Here is a 27552-nt window from a genome sequence, read left to right on the forward strand (position 1 = left end):
GATGTACTTTTTGAAGTTTTGCTAGCCTTCGGTTAACTCCTTTGCTGCAAAACTTCCAATTATGTTTTGCTAACCATCAGACTTCCCCTTCGCTGCAAAGCTGCCATTTAAGTAGCAGACGCTCCTGGCTATACCGCCACGTCGCTACAGGTTAAGTGGGACCCCAACCAGAGGCATGCGGAATGCCAATACTGTATTGGCGCCAAGCAGAACATAGGTGCCTGCTTTTGCCCGAGCACCCTGTAGCCCCAGAGCTCGTCTTCATATAGAGCTTCCAGCACCAGCTCTCGTGCGGCTGGCGCCAGTCTACTAGTGGCTGACACTAGTCTGTCTTTAGCTCGGCTCCTGTTTCTTTTAAGAATATAGTGCTATTCTTTTTTTGAGTGCATTTTCCAATTGAACACCTCTTCAAGTGGCCAACTCTAGTCTCTGATCACTGGGTGTCCTTCTTCAGTATCGGACTCCCTCCTTTGAGTATCATACAACCGCTCTCAGGCAGTTTTGTCTCTTTTCAGCCTGTTTCACCCTCGCCTAGAGTTCCAGACAGGCCGAATTGCTCCCTTTTGTGACATCAATTAGTGCCTCAAAGCACTGTCCTTTGCAGACAGGGACTTTTGTTTACGAATTTATGAGCTTGCTGATGAAGGCTGTCACCTCTACTGGGAGTTGGGAGTCTGACTTTGATTTTTTTAAGGGAGCAAGACAATTGTTTTCTGTCCTTCTCTGATGCTTAGACAGAATTAGTCCTGGTTGAAGTTCTTGTCAAGATTTTGAAGTAAGGGTCTTTCTTGACTGACATCAGGCGCAGGGGCTAAAAAGATTGGAGTCACTCAGTTGTTGCCAACAGACATTGCTTCGCAGCTACTTTCAGATGCCATATATCCGCAGTTCATTTTTTCTTTTGGTATGATGATATCTTCCCTCCTGAGCATTCTTTTATGGAAAACTTTTCTTGGGCTCCAGGCAGAAGGAAGCACAATGAGCCTTCTCTCTAGCAGTGCTCAGGATCATCTTCAGAGCTCCTGATACCAGCTTTATGGCACTTGGCAACGAATCCCGAGCACCCAACACCTGTTCCAGAGCGCTCGGCTCTTACTAGCCACACTAGGCTCCCTCCGTTGAACACCTAGTTCCTTTCCACATTCTTTTTTAGAGCACTGTGTTGGACTGCAGCAGAAGTCGTCACTCCTGGTTCTGTTTAAGACTGTTGTTACCCATGGCCAGACTTTTGTGTATCTTATGGACTTTCCAAGTTCCTATAGGTGTGTTAGATATTAGTTTTTAACCAAGTACAGTTCCGCATGTGTTGTCAATCTGTACGAGGTGTCATCGAGTCCGCGCTAGGCATTATCGCACCAAGAAGTCGATCTTTCCCTGATGGCCATGTGTCCATGGCTGTCAAGTATCGACAGGGTCGGCAAATAGTCCACTTAGTTGTCTGTGAGTCTCCACGAGGTTCTACAAGTTTGTTCGCTTGCAGAGACCAACCGAACAGTCTTGTCGTCCATTCTCCAGGGCCATTGGGTGGAGTTCCTGGATATGTAGGATACTTCATTTTGTGTCCACTTACAAACTCCAAAAGATATCAGACCCATCGTATGAGACAGGGTCTTCCAGTGTGACAATTTATGCTTCGACATCTGCAACATAAGACTTCCCTCAAGTCCTTGCGCTGCTTACTTTTGTCTTCCTTTCTGACCATGAACTTCAGCCTGTCCTGCAAGACCAATAGGGACAAAGAATCATAACCAGACTCTGCTCTTTTTTCCCAAAGACTGGGTTTTCAGTCGGACCTACGGTGGTATCTGTCTGAATTTAGACTTTCAGAAGAAGTCTCTCATCATGAGACTAGTCTTAGACTGCTTCTCACTCCTTGTTTAAGTAGCGGGAACCCACTCAGGGAACCGGGAAATTTCTGGGACGTGTCCCCAGGGGAACAAATTTTCACATGTATGCCAGAGAGCTGAGAGTCATTCGCTTTAGACATCAGTTCTTGACCCTCGCTCAAATCCTTACTTTTTTATATTAGTTCTTGCCACCAAGCGACAAGGGGGTTTTCCTGCGGACGATAAATCGAATTTCTAGGGGTTGAACTGACTCTTACTCTCGAGTGGGCCTCGAATCCCCTTAACTGTTGGGCTATGTGCCTCTATAGGGCAGGCCGATCTTGTCTGTCTGCCACCTTAAAGGAATCTTCTAGTCTGGGCAACAGACACCTTACTGCAAGGTCGCTCCAACCTGGGCCTCTAAGCTCTTCCACCGTTTGACATGGTCAAGGAAGGGCTGAAATTTCTCATGCTCGTCAGAATATTACGACGTACCTCGTAGCCCAGTTCTGAACTGTAATTTATGGTTCCCGAATTGCTACGGTTGATTGGTGGACTCTCCAAGAATCCTTCCACTATTCATGTCTTCTCAAACAACCTCACTTCAAGAGGCACCACCAAGGGTGGTACACTCATACACGGACAGGCTTTGGGCTGTCCGGGTGCTTATCAGGAAAGAGGGGCTTTTTTTCAGAGGTGCTACAAGAAACATTTGAAAGATGTAGATGTCATATTCTAGCTCAGTTTACCAATCTAAGTGAACGATGTTCCGAATCAGGTGTCTCAGACTCTAAGCTTCTTCTGAGACACTCTTGACTTAGTGGCAGCATTGCCTATTTTATTGGAGAGGATATAGAATCTCTAATGTTCCTCTTGTTAGGGGTATCGAGCTACGTCTGACTCAGTAACGCAGTTTGCTCATTTACCCTAGGGTTTTTAATGGAGAACGAGGACCTTTTCATGACCTGGAACTTCTCTCCCTCTCAAGAACTTAATGGAAGAGAAGGCGGTCTTGACAGCTGGGGACAGTGCTCTGGGTCCCCAGGAGCACCCTCCAGCGTGAGCCTGTACCTTGTGTGACTTTCAGCTTGCCTGGTGCCAGCTCTGGGGAAGAGTAGGAAGCTCTCTTTTCTGTTGGAGTTTTCAGGTGTTACTTGAGCAGGATTGGAAGCACAGGGGGTCATTCATAACCTATAGTGTTCTGACAAGGACCCTTTTTTCGCCCTCTAAGAACGCATTGTTCTTCTGCATGTATGGACTTGGTCTATGAGATCATTCTTAGTTTCAGGAGAGCATTGGGCTTACTTTTAAGTGAAAGCTAAAGATGTCAGAACAACTTCTACCTCATTAGCTTTCATGCATATACGCCCCTTACGTCCATCCTACAATTGACCTACTAGAAGTGGAATGATTTTCGCTTCTCACCTCTTTAGAAAAGTTTAAACAGTGTTAAAATTTTTTGAAATACCTTGTGATTATTAGTAACTGGTTTGGCATCTCGGAAGGAAGCATAGGATTTTCTCCTACTATCTCTTCACCTTGTAGTAAGGTGCTAAGTTTTGTGAGAGCCTGGAGGTACAATGTACGTGGAGCACTCACCACTCTGAGTGGATGGGTTGTGATCTTTATTTCAGTGCAGGTGACGTTGTTATCTGGTTATTTTTTTATGTTACTGCACCCAGGGCAAGGGCACTTCCTTTGCTAGCCTTCAGTTAACTCTGCTGCAAAACTTCCAATTATGCTTTGCTAGCCATCGGACTTCTCCTTTGCTGCAAAGCTCCCACTAAGTAGCTGATGCTCCTGGCTATACCACCACATCTCTACAGTTGAGCACCAACCAGAGGCAGTTTTCTACTGCAGGCTCTCTTAACTAATAAGGAACGACAAGCATGTTTTCAATGCTAGCAACTTTTTCTATTTCAAAATTCATTACATCTTAATGTTTTGGAGCAGAGTATGTCCATGTATCCCACCTCCTGTCAATGTGGGAATCAGCTGTGTAATTACCTGGTAAGTTACATATATAAAAATGACATTTTTGTGATAAAATAAAGTTTTATATATATTTACCAAGTAATTACATGATCAAAGCCCTCCCGCCTCTCGTCCGATGGACATATGGCATAAACAGAATTTGAAGCGTTACCTGTAAATTTTTTAATTTAAGCTGCTGTGTAAGAGGAAACTATATAACTATGTAATTACTTGGTAAGTATATATAAAACTATTTTATCATAAAAATGTAATTTTTTTCTTTGTGGTGGCAGACTTTATGAAAAATAATTGAATCATACTTTAATTATATGACATTATTTTGCCTGGTACTTACTGAAAATTTGCCTTTACAGCTGGAGCAGAATATATAAAATTAGCTGATGACACTGTTATGGTACCTGGAGGGGCTAACAATAATAATTACGCCAATGTCAAAGTCATTGTGGATACAGCAAAACGGTGCAACGCTGATGCTGTCTGGGCTGGTTGGGGCCATGCTTCAGAATACCCAGAATTGCCAGGTAAATTTTAGTTTTAATTTTAATGAAAAATTGGATTTCTAGTGAGAAGTAAGCAGTTTTATTTAAGTAACTTTTTAGAAGTAGAAGGAAGCCATTTTTAAATTATATCTACTAGTACTTTTTTCCCCTCTATATTTATATTTCTATTCTTTTCATTGCAGCTAAATTGCTCAAGCATGACATTGCCTTTATTGGTCCACCAGAGAAGGCCATGTGGGCACTTGGTGATAAAATTGCATCCAGCATTGTTGCCCAAACAGCTGACATACCAACACTGCCATGGTCAGGATCAGGTAAGATACTTGATTGCTTCATCTGCAAATTAAGGTTGATTGAGATTGATGGGTTATATATATGAAAAATTTTCTTTGTTTTTACAAGAAGTAAACCATCACCTTTTAGATTGGAATATTCTCGGTGCGAGCTAGATATGGTTGTTGAAGTATGATAACAAGTTGATTGGTGGCAAACAAGTGAGTGGCTGTCATTAACCTATCATTTTTTCTTTAGCTGTGATCAAATGAAAATGTCTGTATTTTACGTACTGTTCTCAACTGTGGTGTGAAGCTGGACATTTTACTATTTTTATTGTTGTACAGCAAGATAGGGATGCCAAACAATGAATTTTATTTTTATTTTGGTTTCTCAAGTGGCATCTTGTATCATGGACTCTAGTTTCAGGTGTTATGAAGTGTACGTACTTTGTTTTTAAAACTTTTAGTTTGATATTGGAGGAGCAGGTAAGGTTCCGTCTCTCTTCTTCCTGTTGTGCTCAGAACTGGCATTCACTTACAGGACTGCTTTGGGATAACAGTTCAGATTGTTTCCTATCTGTGCTGACATTGATTTCCGTGGCTTTATGCACAACCTCATTAGGTTTGAGCAGTAGTGATCTTGATCCCAAGAGCAGTCCAGGGTATGTATCAGTGTTTTCACTTGCAGGGATTGGTTGGATGTAAGGATCCCTTACCTCTTTGTTGTATTCAAGCAAACAGGATAACTTACCATCGTCTTTCATGAAGGTTTTCACTCTCAGTGTTCCATTAACCAGGCTATATTCTGAATACGTACTGGTCAGCTTCTGATCAGCTGCAGCATAAGAACAGCAGCTCTGTTTATCTTAGAATGTACTTATACATTGAACAGTTCCATTCTAGAGTGAGGTTTTCTCAGACATGTTCCTGCCATAGAAGGTATATAATATCTGGAGGTTTTATCTGTGCAGTTTGGTGGTTTTCCACCAGGGCGGCACTGCAGGGCCTTGCGGCCATCTTGAAAAGCTCGGTAACTGCAAATTGAACGGGGTCTTAGTGCTTGTAATTGCCAAAATGGGTACAAGAATTCTTCAAGAGAAAATGGAAAAACATTGCATGGGTAAACAAAGCATAATGAAGTTTCTGATGGACAAGTTCACTCTTGACACTTTTCCTTCCACTCACACTTGATAGAAATTGTGCATATTCCAGCAATCCTTTCTGGGTTTGGTTAAATGCTTTGCATGCAACTGCCCTTTCAGAATGATTGTGTGATGCCACAGTAGGCCTTAACCATTTCTGCTGATACCCACTGCTGCATTGCTTGGTCCTGAGCAGCTTTTTATGGCCGAAAGTACTGCTGTCTGATCAGGCAGTGCCTATTCGGAGACAGAATTCAATAGTGACAGGGCAGCTTTCATAGTGACCTGTCACCATTATGTCTTGCTATCATACATGAACTCTACTTCTGAACAGAGACTCTTATTCTTGAGGATGATTGCTTTTCCCATTGTGATTTGAAGTAGAAAAATCTCCCCAGGGCAAGTTTTTTTTTTTTTTTCCAAGACTAAGGTTGCATGATATCAGATTTTGATCTGACCCACTTCTTGAGTATGGAGGATTCTTCTTGCTTGCTTCGTAACACCTGGAGGAGAGTTGTAGTGGTTACAGATCTAGATATATGAGATCTAAGGTTCTAGTCAGTTTTGAAGAACCTAATTAACAGAAAACACCCCATGTTAATTGAGTGTTATTTATATAGCTTTAGTTGGTTTTCCCTCGTCTAAGTCTTGAAGTTTCGTCATCTTGAGGAGCCAGTAGTCAAATCTTCTAAAAACACTAGAGAAATATACTACAGTAAATATCGTTTCTCTCTCTCTCTCTCTCTCTCTCTCTCTCTCTCTCTCTCTCTCTCTCTCTCTCTTTTGCTGCTGATGTAATGGATTGGAAGTTTTGCAAAAACTTGCTGTCCTTTGTACAGACTTTCAGTGAATCAAGCCAGTCCTAAACTCCTACCAACTCTTTAGAGAGAAAGGATTTTGTCATGACTACCTCTGTGCTCAGGTTATTGAAGAACAGTCTGTACACCTTTGGCAGGAATGAAGACCACCTTCACCCATAGGATGTATGGGTTTTTACTTGTTCCTTATTCATGCCTTACAAGACTCAACTTGGGAAGTGGAGGTAAAGAAGGGGCGGGTTGTGGTGGAGAGAAGATAACGTTTTTGGATTTGATGGGATGGAGTCCTTATCAACCTACTCTTTCCAAAACAGTTGTCACTATTCCTCAGGCTTTCATCTTTCCTTTAGAGGATGAATCTTAGCCTTCCAATGTTTTTGTTGTCTCTCTTCTCTTCAAAATTTCGTAATCAGTCTAGGTTGGATCTTCTCATGGATCTTCCCTGAAGAGGATTCTTGGTAGGCAGTCTAGGAAGGTGCATTGTTTGCTGTTGCTTCAAGACTTCATTACTGTACTCCCATGCTCTCTCTTCAAGAGAATCTCTCTAGATCTCCTCCAAGGTAAAGGGGTGAGGTACAGCAACCCCATTTGTCTAACTAGCCTGACTTCCTCCTGAAGGATCTGGGTAAATTTGTTTCATCAAGTGATTATGAGTATCTTTTTCCTTGTGGAAAGAGAACTTTGACTTTCCCCTCTTCTGCATAGAACCAGGAGCTTTTGGTGTCACCTTACAGGGTGTTGGCTTTCCTGTGGCAGCTTCATCCTTCCAATCAGACTTTCTTTCTGTGGATTGATTCCAGTCCACATGACTCCTTTATAGGTTTTAGGATATTTCCTTCCATTCATCCTATGGAAGAAATGAGAGATCTATCCCTGCACTCTTAGGATTTCTCATGAGATTTCTTTCTAATCCTCTTAGCTTCTTGCACTCGGCCTTACAGCTACTATCTGAGATTTAGGGGGTTCTCAGTACTTTGCTGAGAAAGTTCAATAGGACTGGAATGTTATGTTTGATATTTCTTTCCTGGTTCTTCTGTCAGGTCATGTTCCCCTACCACTTCCTACATAAGTGCTGCCCAACTAGAGAAAAAGATAGTCACCTCCCCTTCTGACCCTTTGTTCTATGAACAGAATTCTAGTCTTTTGTAAGGGAAAGACAAGGTTTCTGCTCTCATTAGTGTACAGGGTTTAGAGTCACTCCTAAACCTGGTCAGGCAAACTGTGTTTTTTGGTATCAAGGGCAGGATCTTGACTCCTAGCCTTCCTTTTACTTTCTACAAGGGAATACGCTTTGACCCCAGATTCTCTCTTTGGGCTTACAGTACTTCTTAACAATCATGTACTTTTCGTTGTGCTTTTTCAACAAGTATGCCTCAGGCCCATGGTGCATGTTTGGGAATATGTTGGCAAATTGATGCCTTGGATCCAGTTTTCTTCCCCTTCTTTCCCAATTGTTGGACAGCTCAGTTCGTGTTCTTGCAGGACTTTTGGATATGCAGAAAACTACACAAGCAAGTGCCTGTCTAAAGACCTAGATCTGATGATAGGTTCTTTATGACTCCTTCTTTACCAAGGGGTCGGATCGGGTGGGGGCGGCAGGAGGGTTGGGTGTAGAGCTCTCTCATCCAACCCTGGAGGATGATGTTATCACCAACCTCCGCCTTTTTTTAACCTACAAGAAAAACAAGATTCTCTGATTCTTTCATAGAGAATTGTTCAACATGTTGTAAACTCTGGAACAGGGCCATATCAGAGTCTGCTTCCCTGTCCCTGGCTGCATACGAGGTTACATGAGTCAGTCCTCCCCTGCTTATACATATGACTGGGCATATGGCAATTATGGGTGGGTGTTTGACTTTGGAACAGTGCCAGCCGTTCCTTGAGATGACCCTTTCACCTTAGGAGTAAGTCTCTTATACAAAAGGTAATTGTATTCTCAGGGGCAAATACAAAATTTTGAATTAGATTTTTCCCAGATTTACAAGCCAAGTCCTTTTACCATAATTCCACCTCAACCAACCCTGCATAGTTTTTGTTTGCTGAAGGAAAAAGTAATGTGTTACCAACAAGTGAATAGCTTTGGCCTGCTACTCACTTACTTTTCACAAATTAAACACCTTGTTGCCAAGTCCCAACAACTTTTCCTGTTTATGCTGAGAATCATATTTTCACATGTATTGTATAGTGTTTGGTTGGGAGCCATTGAAATTTCACTATGGTGTGTAATATAGAATTGCAAAAGAATATGAAACATCCTTGAAAGAGATGAGGTATGATTGATAGAGCTGAATCTGACTTTTCTTTTATATATGACTCAAAATAACAAAACATAAAGAACAGTAAGTTTTTAGCCCAAAAATCGTGTTGACATAAGTTAAATAGAAATTATTTTATTTTCTTTTCAGGTCTAAAGGTTGAGTATTCAGAACGTGATGCTGGGAAACGCCTCAATATACCTCGTGAATTATGCTGTAAAGGTTGTGTTGAAAGTTATGAAGAAGCATTGGCAGCTGCTCAAAAAATTGGATTCCCTGTAATGATTAAAGCCTCTGAGGGAGGTGGTGGGAAAGGCATTCGGAAAGCAGAATCAGAAGAAAATTTCCAAGCTTTATTTAGACAGGTTTGTTTCATGGAGAGCATATTCAAACAGTACAAGTGTATTTTTGTAGAATTCAGTATGCTATAACACTCATAGGCTATGAAACACCTTTATCACATACAGGCCATAGCAGAAAGTATTTCAGCTGGAGTGCTGAGTCAGATTTCTCAAGTCTCATAAGGCCAACCCAAATTATTTGATCTTAAATGGAAGGAATAGGATGGGCATAAATGGTGTGTTACATGTAAGGATGGGCATAAATGGTGTGTTACATGTAAATATGAAAACTATTTTCCGACCTTGCTAAATTTGTGCAAGTTTTACCTTCATACTCAAACTTACTTTATAATCTTTAATTGCTGTATTCCGTAGTTATGTTGATTACCAAAATGGCAAAATATGCAGTGTTACTAGTCAGAAATATTTGTAACTGTGAGTCAGGAGTAGTAGTCAAGTCTTCAGTTTTGAAGTATTCACAGCGAATCATCAGTTATCTATGTTTATAAAGATTTCTGTGTTAATTATTTCATTTCATAGTAACTTTGAAGAATTTTCTAACCTTAAGCTGTTGCACAGAGATATACTATAGATAACAGACCTTGGTTTGTCTTTCTGTTTTGAATTCTTATTTAACAAGTTGCTTAGATTACAGTCAATTATTTAGAGCATAAATGTTCAGTACTTTGATATTGGACATTTTGTCATGTATTCAGAGTATAAATAATCATCACTTTGATATTGAACATTTTGTGCTCTATACAGTAATAATAATGCTCAAATGAATTAAACTTTGGCAGGTGCAAGCAGAAGTTCCTGGCTCCCCTATTTTCATCATGAAATTGGCGGAGTATGCTCGTCACTTAGAAGTACAGATAATTGCAGATGTGTATGGTAATGCAGTTTCTTTGTTTGGTCGTGACTGTTCTGTACAAAGAAGGCATCAAAAAATTATTGAAGAGGCCCCGTGTGTTATAGCCAAGCCTGAAGTCTTTCGTAAAATGGAACAGGTATTTATAATTTACCTTTATTCCGTATCTGATTACCTTACAATGATGTAAAAATGCTAGACCAAGTGAAAGATGGTTATGCTGCAGATGGTGTGATCATACAGAGAATAGAAACTAGTAGACGGGTGTGACTTAGAATTTTTTTTATTGAGTATGGTTAGTAGTGTGTTCATAAGACTTAGCTGTAGGTGATTTGTGCTAACATGAAATTGTGGGAGCTTTCGTGTGGTGGCCCAGCATTTAAAGAATAAGCAAAGTTGGTGGTGATATCTTGTTGTCTCAGGTGCTAGCACCACTCTGGAAAACTAACCTTGTATGGGAAAAATAGTAAGCTAGTAGAATCTTGAGCTTATGAACTGCTGTGGAGTCCAGGGTGTCTGATAACTGCAAATGTTTGATGATAGAGTGTTATGTTCAAGATTTTACTGATTTTCAATTGTTTTTCAGGCTGCTGTCAAACTAGCAAAACTTGTGGGTTATGTAAATGCTGGAACTGTTGAGTATCTCTATGACAATGATGGTAATTTCTACTTCCTTGAACTTAATCCTCGTCTGCAAGTTGAGCATCCATGCACAGAAATGATAACAGATATCAATCTTCCTGCTGCACAATTACAGGTAATATGTGAAGAGATGCACATAGTCAATAGCAAGTACATGGACATCTTATTATTCAAGATATTAATTTTACTTAGTGTGATACATACAGCAAGCAATAATTGTTCCAGAGTGATATGATATTTCTATTACCAGAGAGAATTTCACAGATTTCTTGTTAAGGTAACGTTCAAATGAAATGCAATTTTTTCAGATTGCCATGGGCATCCCTCTGCACCGAATCCGCTGCATTCGTGTGCTGTTTGGCAACTCTCCTTGGGATGACAATGTCATTAACTTTGACCAACCTGAAAAAAAACCTGTGCCTAAAGGGCATTGCATTGCAGCTCGTATCACAAGTGAAAATCCAGATGAGGGTAAGATTAATCATCAGTTTGTATTTTACTCTTAAAATGCTATTTATTAAATTCCACATACCTGGAAAATGCTATTTATTAAAGTTCCACATATCTGGATTCCAGATCTGAAAGCTTAAGGCAACTGGATTGATGATAGTTGAAGTTAGCTTTCTCTCCACTAGTTATAATTTTCCCCTTAAGCTTTACTTTTCATGTGTTCTTACATGGAGGCAGCCATATTAAAAGAAATGTATAGATTAAATATTGATTAAAGAAAGAGCAGTAGTGTTAAGAAATTTTTTCATGAGCCATATACTGTATTATAACAGGTTTCATGAAAATGTGTTCATTTTCTGAAGCTATGCTTTCTAATAGCCATAACAGTTATTATAAATTACAGGTGCTCCTCGAATTATGATGGGGTTAGGTTCCAAAAAACCTATTGCTAAGCAAAAATATCGTAGGTCAAAAATAACCCTTATGTCTCCTTTTGTCTTACTAATGAACATCATAGTCTAGCTTAGCCTACCTTAAACATGCTTACATTGGCTACTTCTTAGCCTAGCCTAACTTAAACATGCTTAGAACACTTACATTGGCTTACGTACTAGCCTAGCCCATCTTAAACATCCTTAGAACACTTACCCTGGCCAATATGTTAGCATAGTCTAGTCTACCTTAAACATGTTAAAACATACTACAGTATTATAGTCTAGCATACCTTAAACATTTTAAAACATACTAGCTTAGTTTAGCCTACCTTTAACATGCTTAGAACACTTACATTGGCAGTCATCCATCTCCTGAGTTGGCCCAGTTCTTTTTTTATGAAAACAGTGGATTTAACTTTTGCAGAACATTGCATACTTTCTGTGGAATAGACACTATGAGGATGTAGCCTTCATGCTTGGCAGTTATTTTCATTCTCCTCAAGAGTAATTGTCTTCCTCTTCTTCCTCCTCTCACCATTAGCAAAAGACCCACATGGTTGTTTTGTAGCCATGATAAATGTTTGTCTTTCAAAACACAAAGGAGGGTGTCCAAGAAAATAGTGGCCCACATAAGATTACTGCATATCATTTGTATACACTAAGAGACCATGTAGCAACCTGAGAGAATAGGAGTGTTAGTGCCTGGCTTCCCACATTTGTGAGAGTATTGCACCAGGAAAAAATTGAAAATTGAAAATTTTGGTATATTAGTGTATTGTTATTGTTATCATAAAATTGAAAATCATAAAAGCGAGCGCTTGTAAATCGGGGAGCATCTGTACGCGAAAAAGTATATGCCATGATTAGAACTTCGATGCTTGCATTTTAGTCTAACATTTCCTCTGTTTTTGAGCCTATGGTTCAAAAGTAAGTTATAATTCTTCTGTAATATGCAGAGTAAAGGAAACTCAGATTACTAATAAATTTTTGTAAAATAAAGTGCCCCATAGGGGAGTAGTGATTTCAGTGCTACTCATGTGGTGCACTGTAGGCATTACTTTAGGTTTTTTTGCAGTGTTCCTTCAGCCCCTAGTTGTAACCCCTTTCATTCCTTTTACTGTACTTCCGTTCATATTCTCTTGCTTTTATCTTACTTTCCACCCTATCTTAACAGTTAATTCATAGTGTAATTGCAAAGTTTTCCTCCTGTTACACCTTTCAGACCTTTTTACTGCCAATTTCTGTTTCACTGCTGAATAACCTCATATGTCCCAGCACTTGGCCTTTGACCTAAATTCTATGTTTTATTCTATTCTTTTTTGTAAAATAAAGTGAAAGTCGAGTTCAAGACAGTAACTCACTGTATATGATCCTGTAATTATTTGTACAGAATGTAAAGTAACAAAAACAGTTAAAAAATTTTTGGTGATTTAAAGTACAGTGAACAATGAATGTCAAAATTGCCATCATTTCAGTTAATCCATTTAAGAAATTTTTTAGAAAGCTGTACAGTAATTTAATAAATAAAATCTAAACTTTATTATTAATAAGAAAAATCCTTTGGCCATCCCTGTGAGGACTGAATAAATTAGTTCATTGGTCTTAGTAAACTTCTTGATAACAATAATGATAATAATTATAATAATAATAGTAATAATAGTGATAATAGTAATACCTGTAATAATGAAAATAATAATAACAATAATAATAATATATACCTTGTTTAATGTGGGTAAAGTCATTCAAAAATAAAAATGAGTGAGATTAATATGAAGGCAAGAATTTACTGTCAAGATAAAAGTTAAATGAATCGTATAGTGTATTTTATGCTGTTCAAGGTACCAAGCTAATGTTAGCCACCAAGATTTCCCAGTCATCTGTTGTCTTTAAGTACCAAGGCATCCAAATAAAAAGGACCCTACACACATAATTTAACATATCCAGTCTGTAGACTTAGATGCACTGACTTGTATGATCCTGATTGCCAGGGAAGGAGTGCACTGTTGAAGAATGTGGACGTAGATCTATTATGAATATAGTGATAGGATTGAAAATGTTTACTTAATTGGATTTTGTGGGTTGTAGTGTCTATGTGCTTCTAGGCACAGCTAACACATAATGTCATAAATATATCTAGCGTCTATCGGCATTTTTCTTGTAGTCAGTTTAAATGTCAGATATAGAACAGAATGGAGGGACTTTTTCTTTTGAGAAAAATTCTGTCGTGGCAGCTGAACTTTTTGTTGCTAACTGCAAATAACAGTTTTTGCAAACTTCTCAGATATCTTGTGCTTTTCAGGATTCAAGCCCAGTTCTGGAACAGTTCAAGAACTGAACTTCAGGTCTGGAAAGAATGTTTGGGGTTACTTCAGTGTGTCTGCCTCAGGAGGATTACACGAATATGCTGATTCTCAATTTGGTCATTGCTTCTCGTGGGGTGAAGACAGGGAAGCAGCAAGAGAGTATGTAACCACTTAAATCTTTTCACATGCAATACCTACCTTTGTATAAGTGCTATTTCAGCTGCAGAAACATTATAGGAGGTGGTTACCACATATACTGGGCCTTGCATGGCTTGCTGTAGATGACACCAGATTTTTTTTTTTTTTTTTGCTGTGTCCCTTTGGCCTCAAATTCATTGCTCTCAAACTTTTTTTTGTTTGTTCTGTTTGTTCTCTTTCTAAATAGCTGTCCAACTTCTTGAATTATGTAGTGATGCAGTATTCACCACCCATTGACAAACAGTTCTTTGGCCTGGTCCTATTAGAGGCCAGCAACGTGATTCAGTGGTTTTACTTACTGTATATGTTATATGATAATGTAAATAGTGGATGAATGCAGTTTTATTTTCAAGTATTATATGATATCAGATTATTGAGAATCATTTATAATTAGTTGTCTTTTGGCTTAGTATTTTAATAGAAAACATTAGAAACAAGGATCAAGTTAGAAAGAGATATCTTAAATGTTTTGCTAAATATTTTTAAATGTATGCGTTTGAGACAATTATTCTGTTTCTTTTCAGTGAAAGTCAGATATAAGCTTGGTTTTATATAATTTTTTTATTTATTATATTTTGAATGTTGTTTGAAAATGGAGATATTTTTTTCCAGTACCTACTCATCATCTACATTAGTCTATATTCATGGGCTTCATGAATCAAAGACATTCCATTCCCAATTCAAAAGATATAGATCCCCTTTGGATCTTGGGTTTGTACAGTCTAAGCTATATCTGTGAGTAATCAACAGGTTGGGAGGCTGGGCATTTGATGTAATGATGGGTTTATATTAAAAGATGAGTTTGTTCCCTAGTATTACTGTGTACAGTACGGTAACAAAGTGGTAATTGGTAGTAGGAGGGTGATTAGGGAAGTCCCCCGGTCACCTGTCAAAAGCCAGCACTTTTGTTCTACTGTCATTGGATGGAGACTTGCTACTGCGAGACTTAAAAGTTGAAACTATTGGTTTAGTATGTATGATATATGTTTTTGTTCACTATGGATGTGACAAAAAATTAACAATGAAGGTGTGAAAGACATGAGTTGGTGTGTGGCTGCTTGGTTTCCTGTGTGTGTGTGTTTGGGATCCCCACCAGTTTTGTTCATACTACAGGGGTAGGTCCTGCACCCTTGACTCTATGATGAGTGTACTGGTTGGTCTCCCTAACAGTGGAAAAGGTTTAGTAAGAAGCATAAGAAGCCAAAAGAAGTTTGCCAGAGTCTCCATGGGGAATATTCTACCCCTGATAGTGCTGAATATCTTCTTGATTCCCTCCTGCCAGGCTGCCCTCCCTCTCTACCTGCCCTTGTTGCTTGTTCTCCTCTTGATTGGCCTATGAGGCTAAGTGCAGGAAGGTAGGTGACCAGTACATGTTCCCCAACAATATCATCCCAGGTTTGTGTGCCCACCTCTCCTTGGGTGAGAGCAATGGTTCCTTGCACCAAATCTTTCTCTGTATTCTTGGACTATTTAGCTTTGGCTATGGGGTCCCCTGTTCCTGCTTCTCTTATTCCAACTGAGAAGCTCAACCCTTAAATTATCAATCTTTGGAGTTGATTTTGACATGCTTCCCTATGTAGGAGCTGGCAGAACTGCTGTATATTGCACCTAAACAGAAGGTGGAACTTCTGTCTCAAGTCTTTGTGAACAGTGTAGTGAGTCCTTGGCATTGCTATAGTCAAGCTCTCCAGAGCCTAAGTTGTTTCAGTGACCTTTTCAGATCTAGACACATCTGCTATTTCCAGAAAATTAGTTGGACTACAAGGTTTTCCTTCCCAGCCCGAGAAGAACCCTAAAAGAGTTCAGAGGTCTGGTTAAACAAATCATTTATAACTAACTAACAAGGTTTTCCTTTTGTTTGGAGGAAGGGAAACTTTGTTGCATTATCTAATGAACTATGTCCATTCTCATTCCCCTCAGAATATTGGCAGGTCTCAGCTACCCATGTTTTATCTAGGTTTTTGAGAAGCTGCTCTCTAAACATCTTTATAGGTTTGTTGAAGGTAATAACCTGTTACCAGCATTACAGTTTGGGTTTCATAAATGCCTTGGTACTTTTGATACACTCTTGTCAATATCTACATTCTTCCAGAGTGTCGTGATGAGGGTCCAGCAGCACACATGGTTTGTTTAGATTTTAGTGGAGCCTTTGACCATATGAATCATAAGGTACTTATTTACAAGCTAAGATTATAGGGAATTGGCAGATATTTTATTAATATTTTGAATGAATTTGTAATAGGTGGAACCCAAAGGGCCTGTGTTGATGGCCAATATAGTAGCTTTTGTAATGAAAAAGTTAAGTATACCTTAGTTTTACCAGACCACTGAGCTGATTAACAGGTCTCCCAGGGCTGGCCCGAAGGGGTAGACTTATTTTACATGGCTAAGAAGCAATTGGTTACCTAGCAGCGGGACCTACAGCTTATTGTGGAATCCAAACCACATTATAGTAAGAAATGAATTTCGGTCACCAGAAATAAATTCCTCTAATTCTTCATTAGCTGGCCGGGGACACGAACTCGTGCCTATCGAGTACTAGCTGACAACTCTACCGACTCGCCCAACGAGGAACTTAGCTTTTGTAATGTCATTTCAGGTTTCCCGTAAGGTAGTGTTCTTGGATCTTTGGTGTTTATTATCTACCATATACTAATGACATGTGACAAGGTCTGGAGGAACAAGTTGATTGATTTGTTAGACCAACAAGATACAGAAACAGATACTATGTCATGCATTGTACAGTACATTGTGTGTTAAATTCCAACAAGGAACACAAACTTTTAAAGCTAAAGGTGGCCTTTTCTGCTCTTTAAGCTTTACATTTATTTGTGAGATGGATACAAGGCAACGCCATGTTACATCGCTTGTCTAAAGAACTGGGAAGGCACAAAATCAAAAGTCTAACAGATATGTTTGCTTCAACCCTAAGTCAGAAATTTCCTATGTATTGTTTGGCCCAACTAAATCCAGCAGCTTGGGAGTTAGAGGTTATTTATACTTTACCTCTTTTTGGTCTGCTTTGTCATGTACTGTGGAAGGTGAAGTCTTCCTTTAAGATCAAGATTATTGTAATTGCTCTGTATGGGCTCATTATGATTGGATTGCTGACCTGCTGTCTTTATCTTAGGGTTACCCCAAAAGACCACCCATCACCTTTTCAAATTTCACAACGGTGCAAAAACCTGCTGACTTTGTGTGGAGATCATTGAGTGAGTACTGAGAGAAAGGATTTTCATCATGGACTTCTTGGGCCACAACTAGCTACATCTTACTTGAATTGTTATTTTCTTTTTCATTTATGTGTTGAAACATTTATAGTACAAATGACTGTGCTTTGATTTCAGTTTGCTTTAGGACATTAGGTTCCTGACCTTTTTCTGCCCTTTAGTGATCCTAAACTTACTGAAATCTTGCTGTAGCTGGGGATCATTTTCTCTTTTATCACCTAAATAATGGTTAATTATTATGATTGATGGGTATGTAAGAAAGATTTTGGTGTGTTTTATTTTATAAAAGTGACAATTTTATTATTGCATTGCAGGAATCTTGTGATAGCTCTGAAAGAACTGTCTATTCGAGGAGACTTCAGAACAACAGTGGAGTATTTAATTACCCTTTTGGAAACGGATAAATTCCAAGAAAATACCATAGGTATGTTGGATATACAATTTTTTTATGTGAGGAGCAGAAAGTTTCAAGGAAACCCAGTAGAAATCTTAAAACTGTGTAGGTTAAGGGTTCTGAGGTATTTGCTAGGATATCAGAATACCATAACTTTTGTTTAAGCTTTATCATTTTTTTGGACTGGCTTTTACATTCATCAAGAGAGTGCACTATTTTGAGTGGTTAGGTACAGAGGCTTGTCAGAAAGCACCTCAGACTTGTACATGATCAGATTGCAGGGAGACATAACAGACTCGGTTATGCTATATCAGTGGTTCCCAACCTTTTCTGGCTTGAAGAACCCCTGCCAGACCTTTCAGAAGTCATTGGCATCTTGTTAGGAAACTAAGTTTGTCAGTATTCTGGATTAAATTAAATGCCACTGTGACAAAACTGCCCCTGTTTAAATTGAAAATAGAAAGTACTCGTCTTTACTCTGATGTTGTTTTATTTAGTGTAAAATGAATGACAATAAAAATGTAATTGTAACATTAGTTAGAGCAGTTGCATACTAAATATGTGAGTAATGAGCATATTTATACAACTGCCAAAAATAAAGTAGGGATTGGCATCAGTTTACATAACCATAGCCTGCCCATTTGTAACTCCCTCCCTTATATTTCACAATGAACAAGATTTGCAGTGAATCAAATCATTTGCAAACTTTCTTGCAGAGGTTGAAAGAAATGGAAATTGATATATTAAACTGAGCATCTGAACAATATATAACCCTCATAGGGTAAATGGGTGGTTTGTGAGAAAGGAAGAATCACGAGCACAACAAATTTCAAACCTGCTTTTGACTTCTTTGGCAAAGAAAACTGAAATGGTGAGGCGTGTGGGGAAAATAAGGGAGAGAAAAGCAAACATAGCCTAATGGGCTATGTTTAAATGCACAAAAAGCCAAAAGATTTAAGTACCAAAGTATTGATACTGCTGACATCAAGGATGAGAAAGAGAATCAGTGATACAACAAATTTGTCAATATTGTTTTAATTATTTATTTTTCTTAAAATGTTGTGGCACCCACAGTTCATCACACAACATCTTTGGGTGCTACAGCTCACTAGTTAGGAACAACTCCTCTGTAGGAATTTTGTTAGTGATACTATTCCTCATCACCCATTTCATTATTTTGTGGAAGGGAAGCAACCGTGGACAATACAGTTTTCTATCAGTCCTTTCATTTTCTTGCTACTGGGAAACAAGGTTAGGAATTTAATTGTCATTCTTTGGTCAGCTTTGTCACATGACCTTGACCATCTTGAGGATGACTTTGCCCAGATAGTTTCATGTTAAGGGCTTTGGTAGGTTGAGCCAATTTAAAAAGACAGACAGAAAGGAGGAGGTCTATAATAAATGTAGGGTGACAGGTACATTTATCGCTATTAGAGCATGTGTCCCCCTTCTCAAAAATGGTAAAAGGGACTGATAAATCCCAGATTGTATGCACCCCTAAATTAACTGTATTAGAGCCATTATGAGAAAGTATCACTGATTTTCAAAGGAAAATTATGGGAAATTGTAATGTTTGTATTATGTAGTTTTGTTATTTGCAGAGACTGAGTTAGATTATATTTGTGAATATAAGGGGGTATCCTGGCTTATTTATGTATGGTTGTCTAGAATTTATTAATGTTTTTCTTTTATGAACAATAGAAGGTCAGGTCTATGAGATAAGTGCATATCATGGATGATTCTGAATTTACATTTGCTCTGTTATAATGCTGTTTTATAGCAACCTTTTAGTACGGTGTCTATAACTATTTGGCCTTTAATAATTCATTTTGTCATATCTTGGTCTTTGTTCCTCCAGTATGAAAACTTATCTGTTGAAACTGTAGATGTTCAATACACAAGGTAAGCAGGTTTTAGTCTTGAGAATGGAGGCAGCCATCAGGTTCAACCATTGATTTTAGGTCTAACTTAAGAAGTGCAATAAACTTGTCTCATGGCTCAGTTCATTCATTATGCAGTCTGTTGTAGAGACCAAAAGTGGGTTAGTACCAAGAATTTTTTTAGCCAGTAGATTTGGTTGGGTATATGAAACATTATTATGTTGTTTGTATGCTCTGGACAGGTGAGGTCAGATTTCAAATATGTCCCCCTCTCTCTCTCTCTCTCTCTCTCTCTCTCTCTCTCTCTCTCTCTCTCTCTCTCTCTCTCTCTCTCTCTCTCTCTCTCTCTCTCTCTCATTGGACCAGTGGTTATCATTCTAAACCAGCACTCTGCTGGTCCCGCATTTGATTCTCCGACCGCCCAAAGAAGAATTAGAGGAATTTATTTCTGTTGATGGAAATTAATTTCTCGTTATAATGTGGTTCTGATTCCACAATAAGCTGTAGGTCCTGTTGCTAGGTAACCAGTTGGTTCTTAGCCTTGTAAAATAAATCTAATCCTTCGGGCCAGCCCTAGGTGAGCTGTTAAACTAACGTAGACTTAACTCTCTCTCTCTCTCTCTCTCTCTCTCTCTCTCTCTCTCTCTCTCTCTCTCTCTCTCTCTCTCTCTCTCTCTCTCTCTCTCTCTCTCTCTCTCTCTCTCTCTCTCTCTCTCTCTCTCTCTCTCTCTCTCTCTCAGTAAAAAGTGATGATGATTAGTTTACTTTGTTCATTGGTATCATCTTGTTTCTTCTTCCAGGATGGAAATGTATAATGTGGTTCATATTATATTTTTACTTTTATTTGGTATATATGAAAGCTCTTACAGCGTAGATATCTAGTTGCAGTAACAACTTTAATGTCTGAAATACATTACAAAGTTAAGCATTGTATTGTAAATGCATCAAGATAATTTTTCAGGTATTTCATCACAAACCCATCATCATAAAGAGCTGTTATTCAGTCTTAATGTCTTCAGACATTCTTGTGTCTAGTTGATAGAAGAGATGACAGTGACCTTTCACAAATGAATGCCTCTAACCTATTGGCAGGTAACAACTATCCATTTCATTGTTTATGTGTCTTTAGTGTTGTAAGCACAGCTGAAAGAATCACCTCAGATTTTACAAATTGGGATATAGTCCACCATAACTGTTAGTTATTGTGGAAAAAGCTTTAAAAGCAGCAGAAAATGCAGTTTAATTTTTTCTTTTTCTTAGTAACCATCACTGTAATTCACTCTTTATCCATCTTCAAGAGACAGTCTTGTGGGGTTGCCCTTTTGCCCTAGGAGGAGAATACAGGAGGTAAATTTTCCCTTGAACACCAGTTCTGGAGATAGGATCAGAGCCATTAGTAGTGGAGGTGTTCTTTTGGTCTTTTGTGGGTGTGCCCTTCGCCTCTTGACTTGTTATTTTTTCTGTTGTCATTTGACTTCTCACCAGATACAAACTTTTCTGGGATCGACCTGTGTCGCCCAGTGAAATGTCCCATATAGCACACATTTCTAGGTATAAATATTTGCTAGATATAGCAGAGAAAAAAGCCATATAGCTAATAGGATGCCAGAGTTACTACCTCTGGAGCGATCATCCTTATAGGATGTCGGTATGTCATCTAGGAGCGAGTGGAAGCCACTACCACAGATGCTTAACCCAAATAGATCTCTCCTCTCCCAAAACCCCTCTACCTAAGGGGTGCCATTACAGCGGTCCTTCTCCGCTCGCTACTACTACTTCTACCCAGAAAAATTTTAGATTTTGACATTTAACTTTTTATGTTTACAAGCTTTTATGGCCAATTCTCTGCTACTATTTCACTGGGCGACACAGGTCGATCCCAGAAAAGGGATTTTGACAAAGGAAAAATCTATTTCTGGGTGAAGACCTGTGTCGCCCAGTGATTTCTTCCCCTTTTTTTCCCACCTAGGCTGGCCAAAGCTTGGGTGCTATTTTGGGATGAAGGTTCTGGGTAGTAGTAGTAGCGAAGCGGAGAAGGACGCTGTAACGGCACCCCTTAGGTAGAGGGGTTTTGGAAGAGGAGAGATCTATTTGGGTTAAGCATCTGTGGTAGTGGCTTCCACTCGCTCCTAGATGACATACCGACATCCTGTAAGGATGATCGCTCCAGAGGTAGTAACTCTGGCATCCTATTAGCTATATGGCTTTTTTCTCTGGTATATCTAGCAAATATTTATACCTAGAAATGTGTGCTATATGGGACATTTCACTGGGCGACACAGGTCTTCACCCAGAAATAGATTTTTCCTTTGTCAAAATCCCTTATTGCTTAATTCTCAAGGTGTTCCACTACTGACAGTACCCCATGAGAATATATTTGGGCCTTGGTTCCTCACTTACAAGTCCCAAAGTACTTCACTGGATTATTGGACCCTTATAAAAGTCTGGGAATAGGATCAGCTTGACTTCCCATTTAAATAGCGATAGTGGTTCTGTATGACTGATGAGTCTGTGATGAAACAAACGATGAGTTTTTGAAATGAACCTCTCCATTATATAGCTCTTACTTCCACACCAGCGGTAGTAAAAGCTATATAATGGAGAGGTAAGTATTTAAAAAATAAATCTTAAGTTTATATTTTTATAATGTAAAACATGTTTTCATACAGACATATTAACCATTTATGATTTGACCACCTCCCGCCCCCCTGTTTTCTCTGTAAACAGTGAGATGGATAGTAATTACCTACTGATGGGTCAGATGTAGGTATGCATGAACAGTTGCTGTTTGCTCTTTTACTTGACAATGAGGTATGTGTTTAGTGACTTTCAGACCATTCAGACCACTAATGAAGGCTCTATATTATTAATAGGTTTGTAAGAAGAAGATTTGTTGTAAAATATTAATTTTTCAAATTAGTGTAGTAAAGTATATTATTCATTAAACTTAAATAGTGCAAAAATGAATCATAGTTACAGGTTAGAGATTAACCCCAGTGGTTTTGATTATTTTATTTTAGACACTGGTTGGCTTGATCAGCTCATTGCAGCACAAGTAAAAGGTAAAAAGCCAGACACCATGATGGGAGTAATTTGTGCATCTGTGCTCATTGCTGATAACACAATCCAAGAAGCTTTCAACAACTTTCAGACCTCTCTTGAAAAGTATGTATAGCAGCTATTTTTCTTATTGAATTTTCAATATAATGTAATGTAAATTAAGTGGACTTACTTATATGTTGAATAAGAAAAATGTATCAATTCTGTTGAATTAGAAAAATTGTGAATTGTTAGTTTTGTGTATTTAGTATTAGTGGTACCTCAACTTAGTGGATTTTGTTACTTACCAGACTTGGACAAGTCTGGTAGAAATATTTAAAATATTTTGTACTTGTCACCGGAAAAATCCAGTTAGTTCGATAGAGTTATCAGATGGCGGACCAAGTGTACCTAAGTAGATAATCTCTTGTCCTTAGTGGATAACCCACTAAGTAATCCAGAGGTACAGGACAGTGAATGATTGAATGAATGCACGCACACAACAGATGCTATCCTGTTTGTACGTAGAGGATAGACAGTAAGCAAAGAAGTGAACTTACTCAGGTTGAGCAATGCTTTTCTGGCTGTGCCTGTAAGGGTGGATGGTGGACAAACATACACATGCACCCAGTGCTTTCCTCTTTGTGCATCGCGTTAGTAAACAAAATGCACTAACTGAGGGCATACTTACCCCCCCCCCTCTCTCTCTCTCTGTCTCTCTCTTGATTGAGAATTTTGAGTTACTTATGTTTAAGAAGAAATTTTTTTATATTAAATGGGTTTTCTATGTACAGTATTTTAGATGTCTTGTAACCATGAGTAGGTAGGTTGTGTACAATTATTTTTAAAAGCAGTTCATTTTACAAATACATCTCTGAATTTGAAAGATTAATAAATTAATATTTTAAATTGAATGAATTACAAAATACTGATTAGGATAGGCAATTTTATGTGGAATTGCACTACACCATAAGGTACATGAGTTGGGCCCAGGGTACCTGAACAGTCCATTAAGCTAAGGTGACACTATAGTTGATGAACAGTCAGCTCATGATTGTCATTGGTAAGTTTCTTAATTGAGTCTTGAGGTTGAAAAGAAAATACTGTGCTGTATGGTAACATCTTTAATCGTACTTTTCAGAGGCCAAGTACTACCTCTCAAATCTCTTAGCAATGATGTAGAAGTGGATTTAATTTCTGAAGGTGTGAAATACCACGTACGAGTTACACAGTCAGGTCCCACACAGTACTTTTTGGTGCTAAATAACTCTCATAAAGTCATTGATTTCAACCGGATGAGTGATGGTGGACTACTGCTCTCACTTGATGGTGTCAGCCCTGTTACATATTTGAAAGATGAAGTAGACAAGTAAGTGTAACATAATCTACTATTGTAATACTTTTTTCTCTATAACTTCAGTTAGCGGTCAGGTAAATACATGAAACAGTCAAATTTTCTCATTACTGAATATCTTTTATATGGTTGTTTTGTTTGTTTCAAGAGCATTTACAGCTTATTTCTGTCAGTCAATCAATTATTTCTTTTGGCACCTTTGGGATATGCAGGACCTTGATGAGTTTTTGCCACAAATACCTAACTGAGGTCCAGTATTACTATTATCGTGACAGTTGCTTTGCTCTTTATTGTCATTGTGGGACTTGATTAAGAGGAAATTTGAAAGGAACAGTTTTTATCAAGTTTATTAAGCTAAATAGTTTTAGTCTTTCAGTGTATCCCCCATTTAATTATTTGGTTAATTTCATTATCTAACTGAATCATTGTAAACAGGTATCGTGTGACAATTGGCCACCAGACATGCGTTTTTGAAAAGGAAAATGATCCTACAGTTTTAAGGAGTTCAGCACCTGGCAAGCTTCTTAATTACCTGCAAGAAGATGGAAGTCATTTATTTGCTGGGCAACCATATGCAGAAATTGAGGTACTGTACAAACATAATTGTCTAGTTTTCAGCTGGTAATTGCTCAAGGTTAGATTTTTTGGCGTTACAATTTTCCGTGAAAGCTCATTGTATTAGAAAACATTAGTTGGCAGGTATTGTTGAATTTGGAAGCGAACCATTTCCAAAAACCTAGTGTTACAGTTGCCTCATACACCTATACAGACAGTACCTTTGTAGCATAGTGTGTCGTTCACCTAAATATACAGCATCTTTGCTGAATAACGAGAAGCATCCATTCTAACATTTCTCTGACTATCAATACTAAGTTTTTAGGTCATCTGTTCCACCCTCCCAAAGCATTTTAATCTTGAACTCTCTTCACAAGTTCATCTTGTTTCATTCTTTCTGCCTGATCAGTCCACAAGAACTTCAGTGTGTTCATCTTTTCATTTTTGCAAATCTTTTTACATCCTCATACTAAAATTCTTTTTCTCATTTTTAAACATTCTTACTACACATCCACCTGTCAGTAAGGCTATATCAATAGCTTTCACTTTTTCATGAAGCTTAGTTGTCCCTATGGAAATACAAACCATTTTCTGTTATACAGTAGTCTCCTCAGTATGAGCTGCAGTAGTCGTTGAACTTGGTAACAAGGTCAAATGGTGGCTCTGGGTGTGAGCGTGGAAGTATTCCTCACTTACCATCCATTTGGCCACTGCAAAGAATGGACATCTCACTTCACAGTTCTCTCTACCCTGTCATTGAATAATTGGATGAGCTGCTATCCTTTACGTTATAACTGTGCTTTCAGAACTTAATTTTTTCTTTTGAATACTGTATAGAGAAAAAACATGAACATTCCTGTTACAAGGAATTTGGGTATCTTTTGTGGGGACTTCGAGTTTGCTGCAATGGTTGACACTGAAAGGTACAATTCATTTTGTGGGAGGAAGGTTTTTACTTGTTTATCACTCTGCAAGGAGTATGCTGGCTAAAGAAGAAGACATTTTCATTTGAATACCCTGCGAAAGATATGGCTCAACATCCACGGTAGCCCATCTTTTGCTGCCTTTCTAGAAAAAGTGGCTACAGAGAAGGAGCTCTCTCCTTCACTTCTGCTGCTCCTGCTGCTGTGTCTGTTGATGCTTATAGGCTCCTGTGAGCGAGAGGGTGGGCTCTGGTCACCTGTGGCAGCACACACAACTCATTCGTTCAGTGAGTCCAGGTCATTGGGCCATGCATATATGCATATAAAGGCCACAGGGTAGATTTTCCCCCTTGCCTCCTTGGGAGCACACTGAGGTGAGCTGCTCGGTGTTTGTGTCGACTCTAGCCCATGCACATAACGAGCACACTTGCTGTAGGGTTAGGTCCCCTTTGAGCTCTTCCCCCTGTCGTGCCAGGTTTGTTGCATGCTCCAAAGGCCTACAAGCTGGGTTCCCTGCACCTTCTACTAGCTCAAGTTTTAGAGAGTTAGGGGGATTGCTAGAATGACAGATTCTAAATCCAAGTGTTGTTCAGATAGTGATTGTCAGGTCTTGTTGGGCAAATGGCAGGAGTTCTGTCCGAATCCCTTGAGATCAGCAATATGCAAGGGAGCAGAAGGTGTCTTCCTTTCATGTGGGAGAAGATACAGCTCATGCCTTTGGAAATCTTATGGGTTTTAGATGGCCCCAGTCTTCCAGAATCCTTTCAGGCTGAGATAGATCAACACTTGAGAGATTATTTTGTTCATCTGTAAGGCCACCTTGGTTCCATACTTGGTTACAGTCTTGTCACTCAAGCTCTCTCTTTTGGGTGCACTCCTGAAGCAAGACCATCGGGCAGGTTGCCCTGGTCCCAGCTTGCTCATGGTGTTTTGGATGAGGTGAACATTCTGGTCTGCAGGTCAGAGTTCCCTGTTGTTCAGCAGATCAAGCAAGCTCCTCCCACTGCTGCTCAAGCACAAAGGAGGTATATGCCCAATAATGCAGACTACTACTTTGATGTTGGGCTCATTAGTCTGCAGACTGACAAACGACCTCCCCTGGAGAGACTTTGCCAAGACGGTGCTTCCTTCATGGCAGCAGACATTGGCACCATAGTGTCTTTTGCCATGGCTTTTCCAGGTTTCCTTGTGGCTTGACATGGTTTTGAGCACTTTGGCATACTTTGCTACAAGTGTCTTGTCTTTGGATACGAGGCAACGTTCAGGAGGTTGCTAGCGTGTGGGTTCTAGGAGGAAAGGCATGTATTTTTGTGGCACACCAAAGTTCCAACCTTTGGCCAAACCCCATTCTGAGAAGGAGGGACAAGTTGTGTCCTTCTCCTGACCAGTTTCCCATGAGAGTAATATCTTGCTAAGGAACAGTTCAGTGTTGGACTCTTCATTACTCTTTCTGGAGACTGATGTGGAGATGAGAAGTATGGAGTCCCAGCACACTGATCCACCCCATGGTGTCCTTCAAAACTATTTTGGGAGTGAAGTCACCAATAGCCAAATCATTGGGTGAGGCTAAGCCTTCAGTGTCTGGTTTTGAGGAAGTTTATTTCCCAATCCAGGGAATCTTCTTCCTCCAAGAAGGGAGCGGAGTCTTCCCAGCCCTTTTGTCCTCCCCCAGCCACAGCTAGGAAGAAGGCAAGGGAAAGAAGGGTGGGGGTCACTGAGGGTGGAATCCCCATCCTCCACTGCCATGAATAGAGGATTACTGTCTCCTCATTGGGCAGTATGGCAGTCATGGCACAGGATGAGTACATGATTTTGGTTGAGAACTATCATCCTTCCCAATGTTAGACACCAATACTGTTCCATCCATACCATCCAGATTTGCTAAAATCTCTGGCTGTCAGTGGAGATGGAGGCAATGAAGGAGAGGAGAATTACAGAAGTCGAAGAGCTCCGTTCTTCCAAGTTCTGCAGTTGTCTTTTCCTGGTGAAGAAAGGAACTGATGGTTGGAGACAAGCGATTGACCTCTCCCTGCTGAATGGGTTGTTCTTCAGATTCGATTCAAGATGGAAGAGCACACTCAGCACTGGAGTCCAACCAAGAGGGCATTCTCTTGCTTTTGATAGACC

At 39.2% G+C, this 27552-nt stretch overlaps 1 protein-coding gene across 14 annotated transcripts in view; it reads left to right on the plus strand.

The window, feature by feature from the left end:
- Positions 1-27552, plus strand: part of ACC (acetyl-CoA carboxylase) — a 183557-nt gene that overhangs the window by 25545 nt on the left and 130460 nt on the right. For all 14 annotated transcript variants that reach the window (XM_067090785.1, XM_067090789.1, XM_067090781.1 and 11 more), the window contains exons 4-14: positions 4175-4342; positions 4504-4635; positions 8962-9176; positions 9953-10162; positions 10610-10780; positions 10974-11136; positions 13849-14011; positions 17595-17704; positions 22575-22719; positions 23735-23962; positions 24383-24533. In XM_067090785.1, the coding sequence (XP_066946886.1) occupies positions 4175-4342; positions 4504-4635; positions 8962-9176; positions 9953-10162; positions 10610-10780; positions 10974-11136; positions 13849-14011; positions 17595-17704; positions 22575-22719; positions 23735-23962; positions 24383-24533 (1856 nt within the window). The remainder of the gene's footprint in view (positions 1-4174; positions 4343-4503; positions 4636-8961; positions 9177-9952; positions 10163-10609; positions 10781-10973; positions 11137-13848; positions 14012-17594; positions 17705-22574; positions 22720-23734; positions 23963-24382; positions 24534-27552) is intronic.

The sequence above is a fragment of the Macrobrachium rosenbergii genome, chromosome 47 (genome assembly GCF_040412425.1).
Source record: "Macrobrachium rosenbergii isolate ZJJX-2024 chromosome 47, ASM4041242v1, whole genome shotgun sequence".
NCBI classification, from domain to species: domain Eukaryota; kingdom Metazoa; phylum Arthropoda; class Malacostraca; order Decapoda; family Palaemonidae; genus Macrobrachium; species Macrobrachium rosenbergii.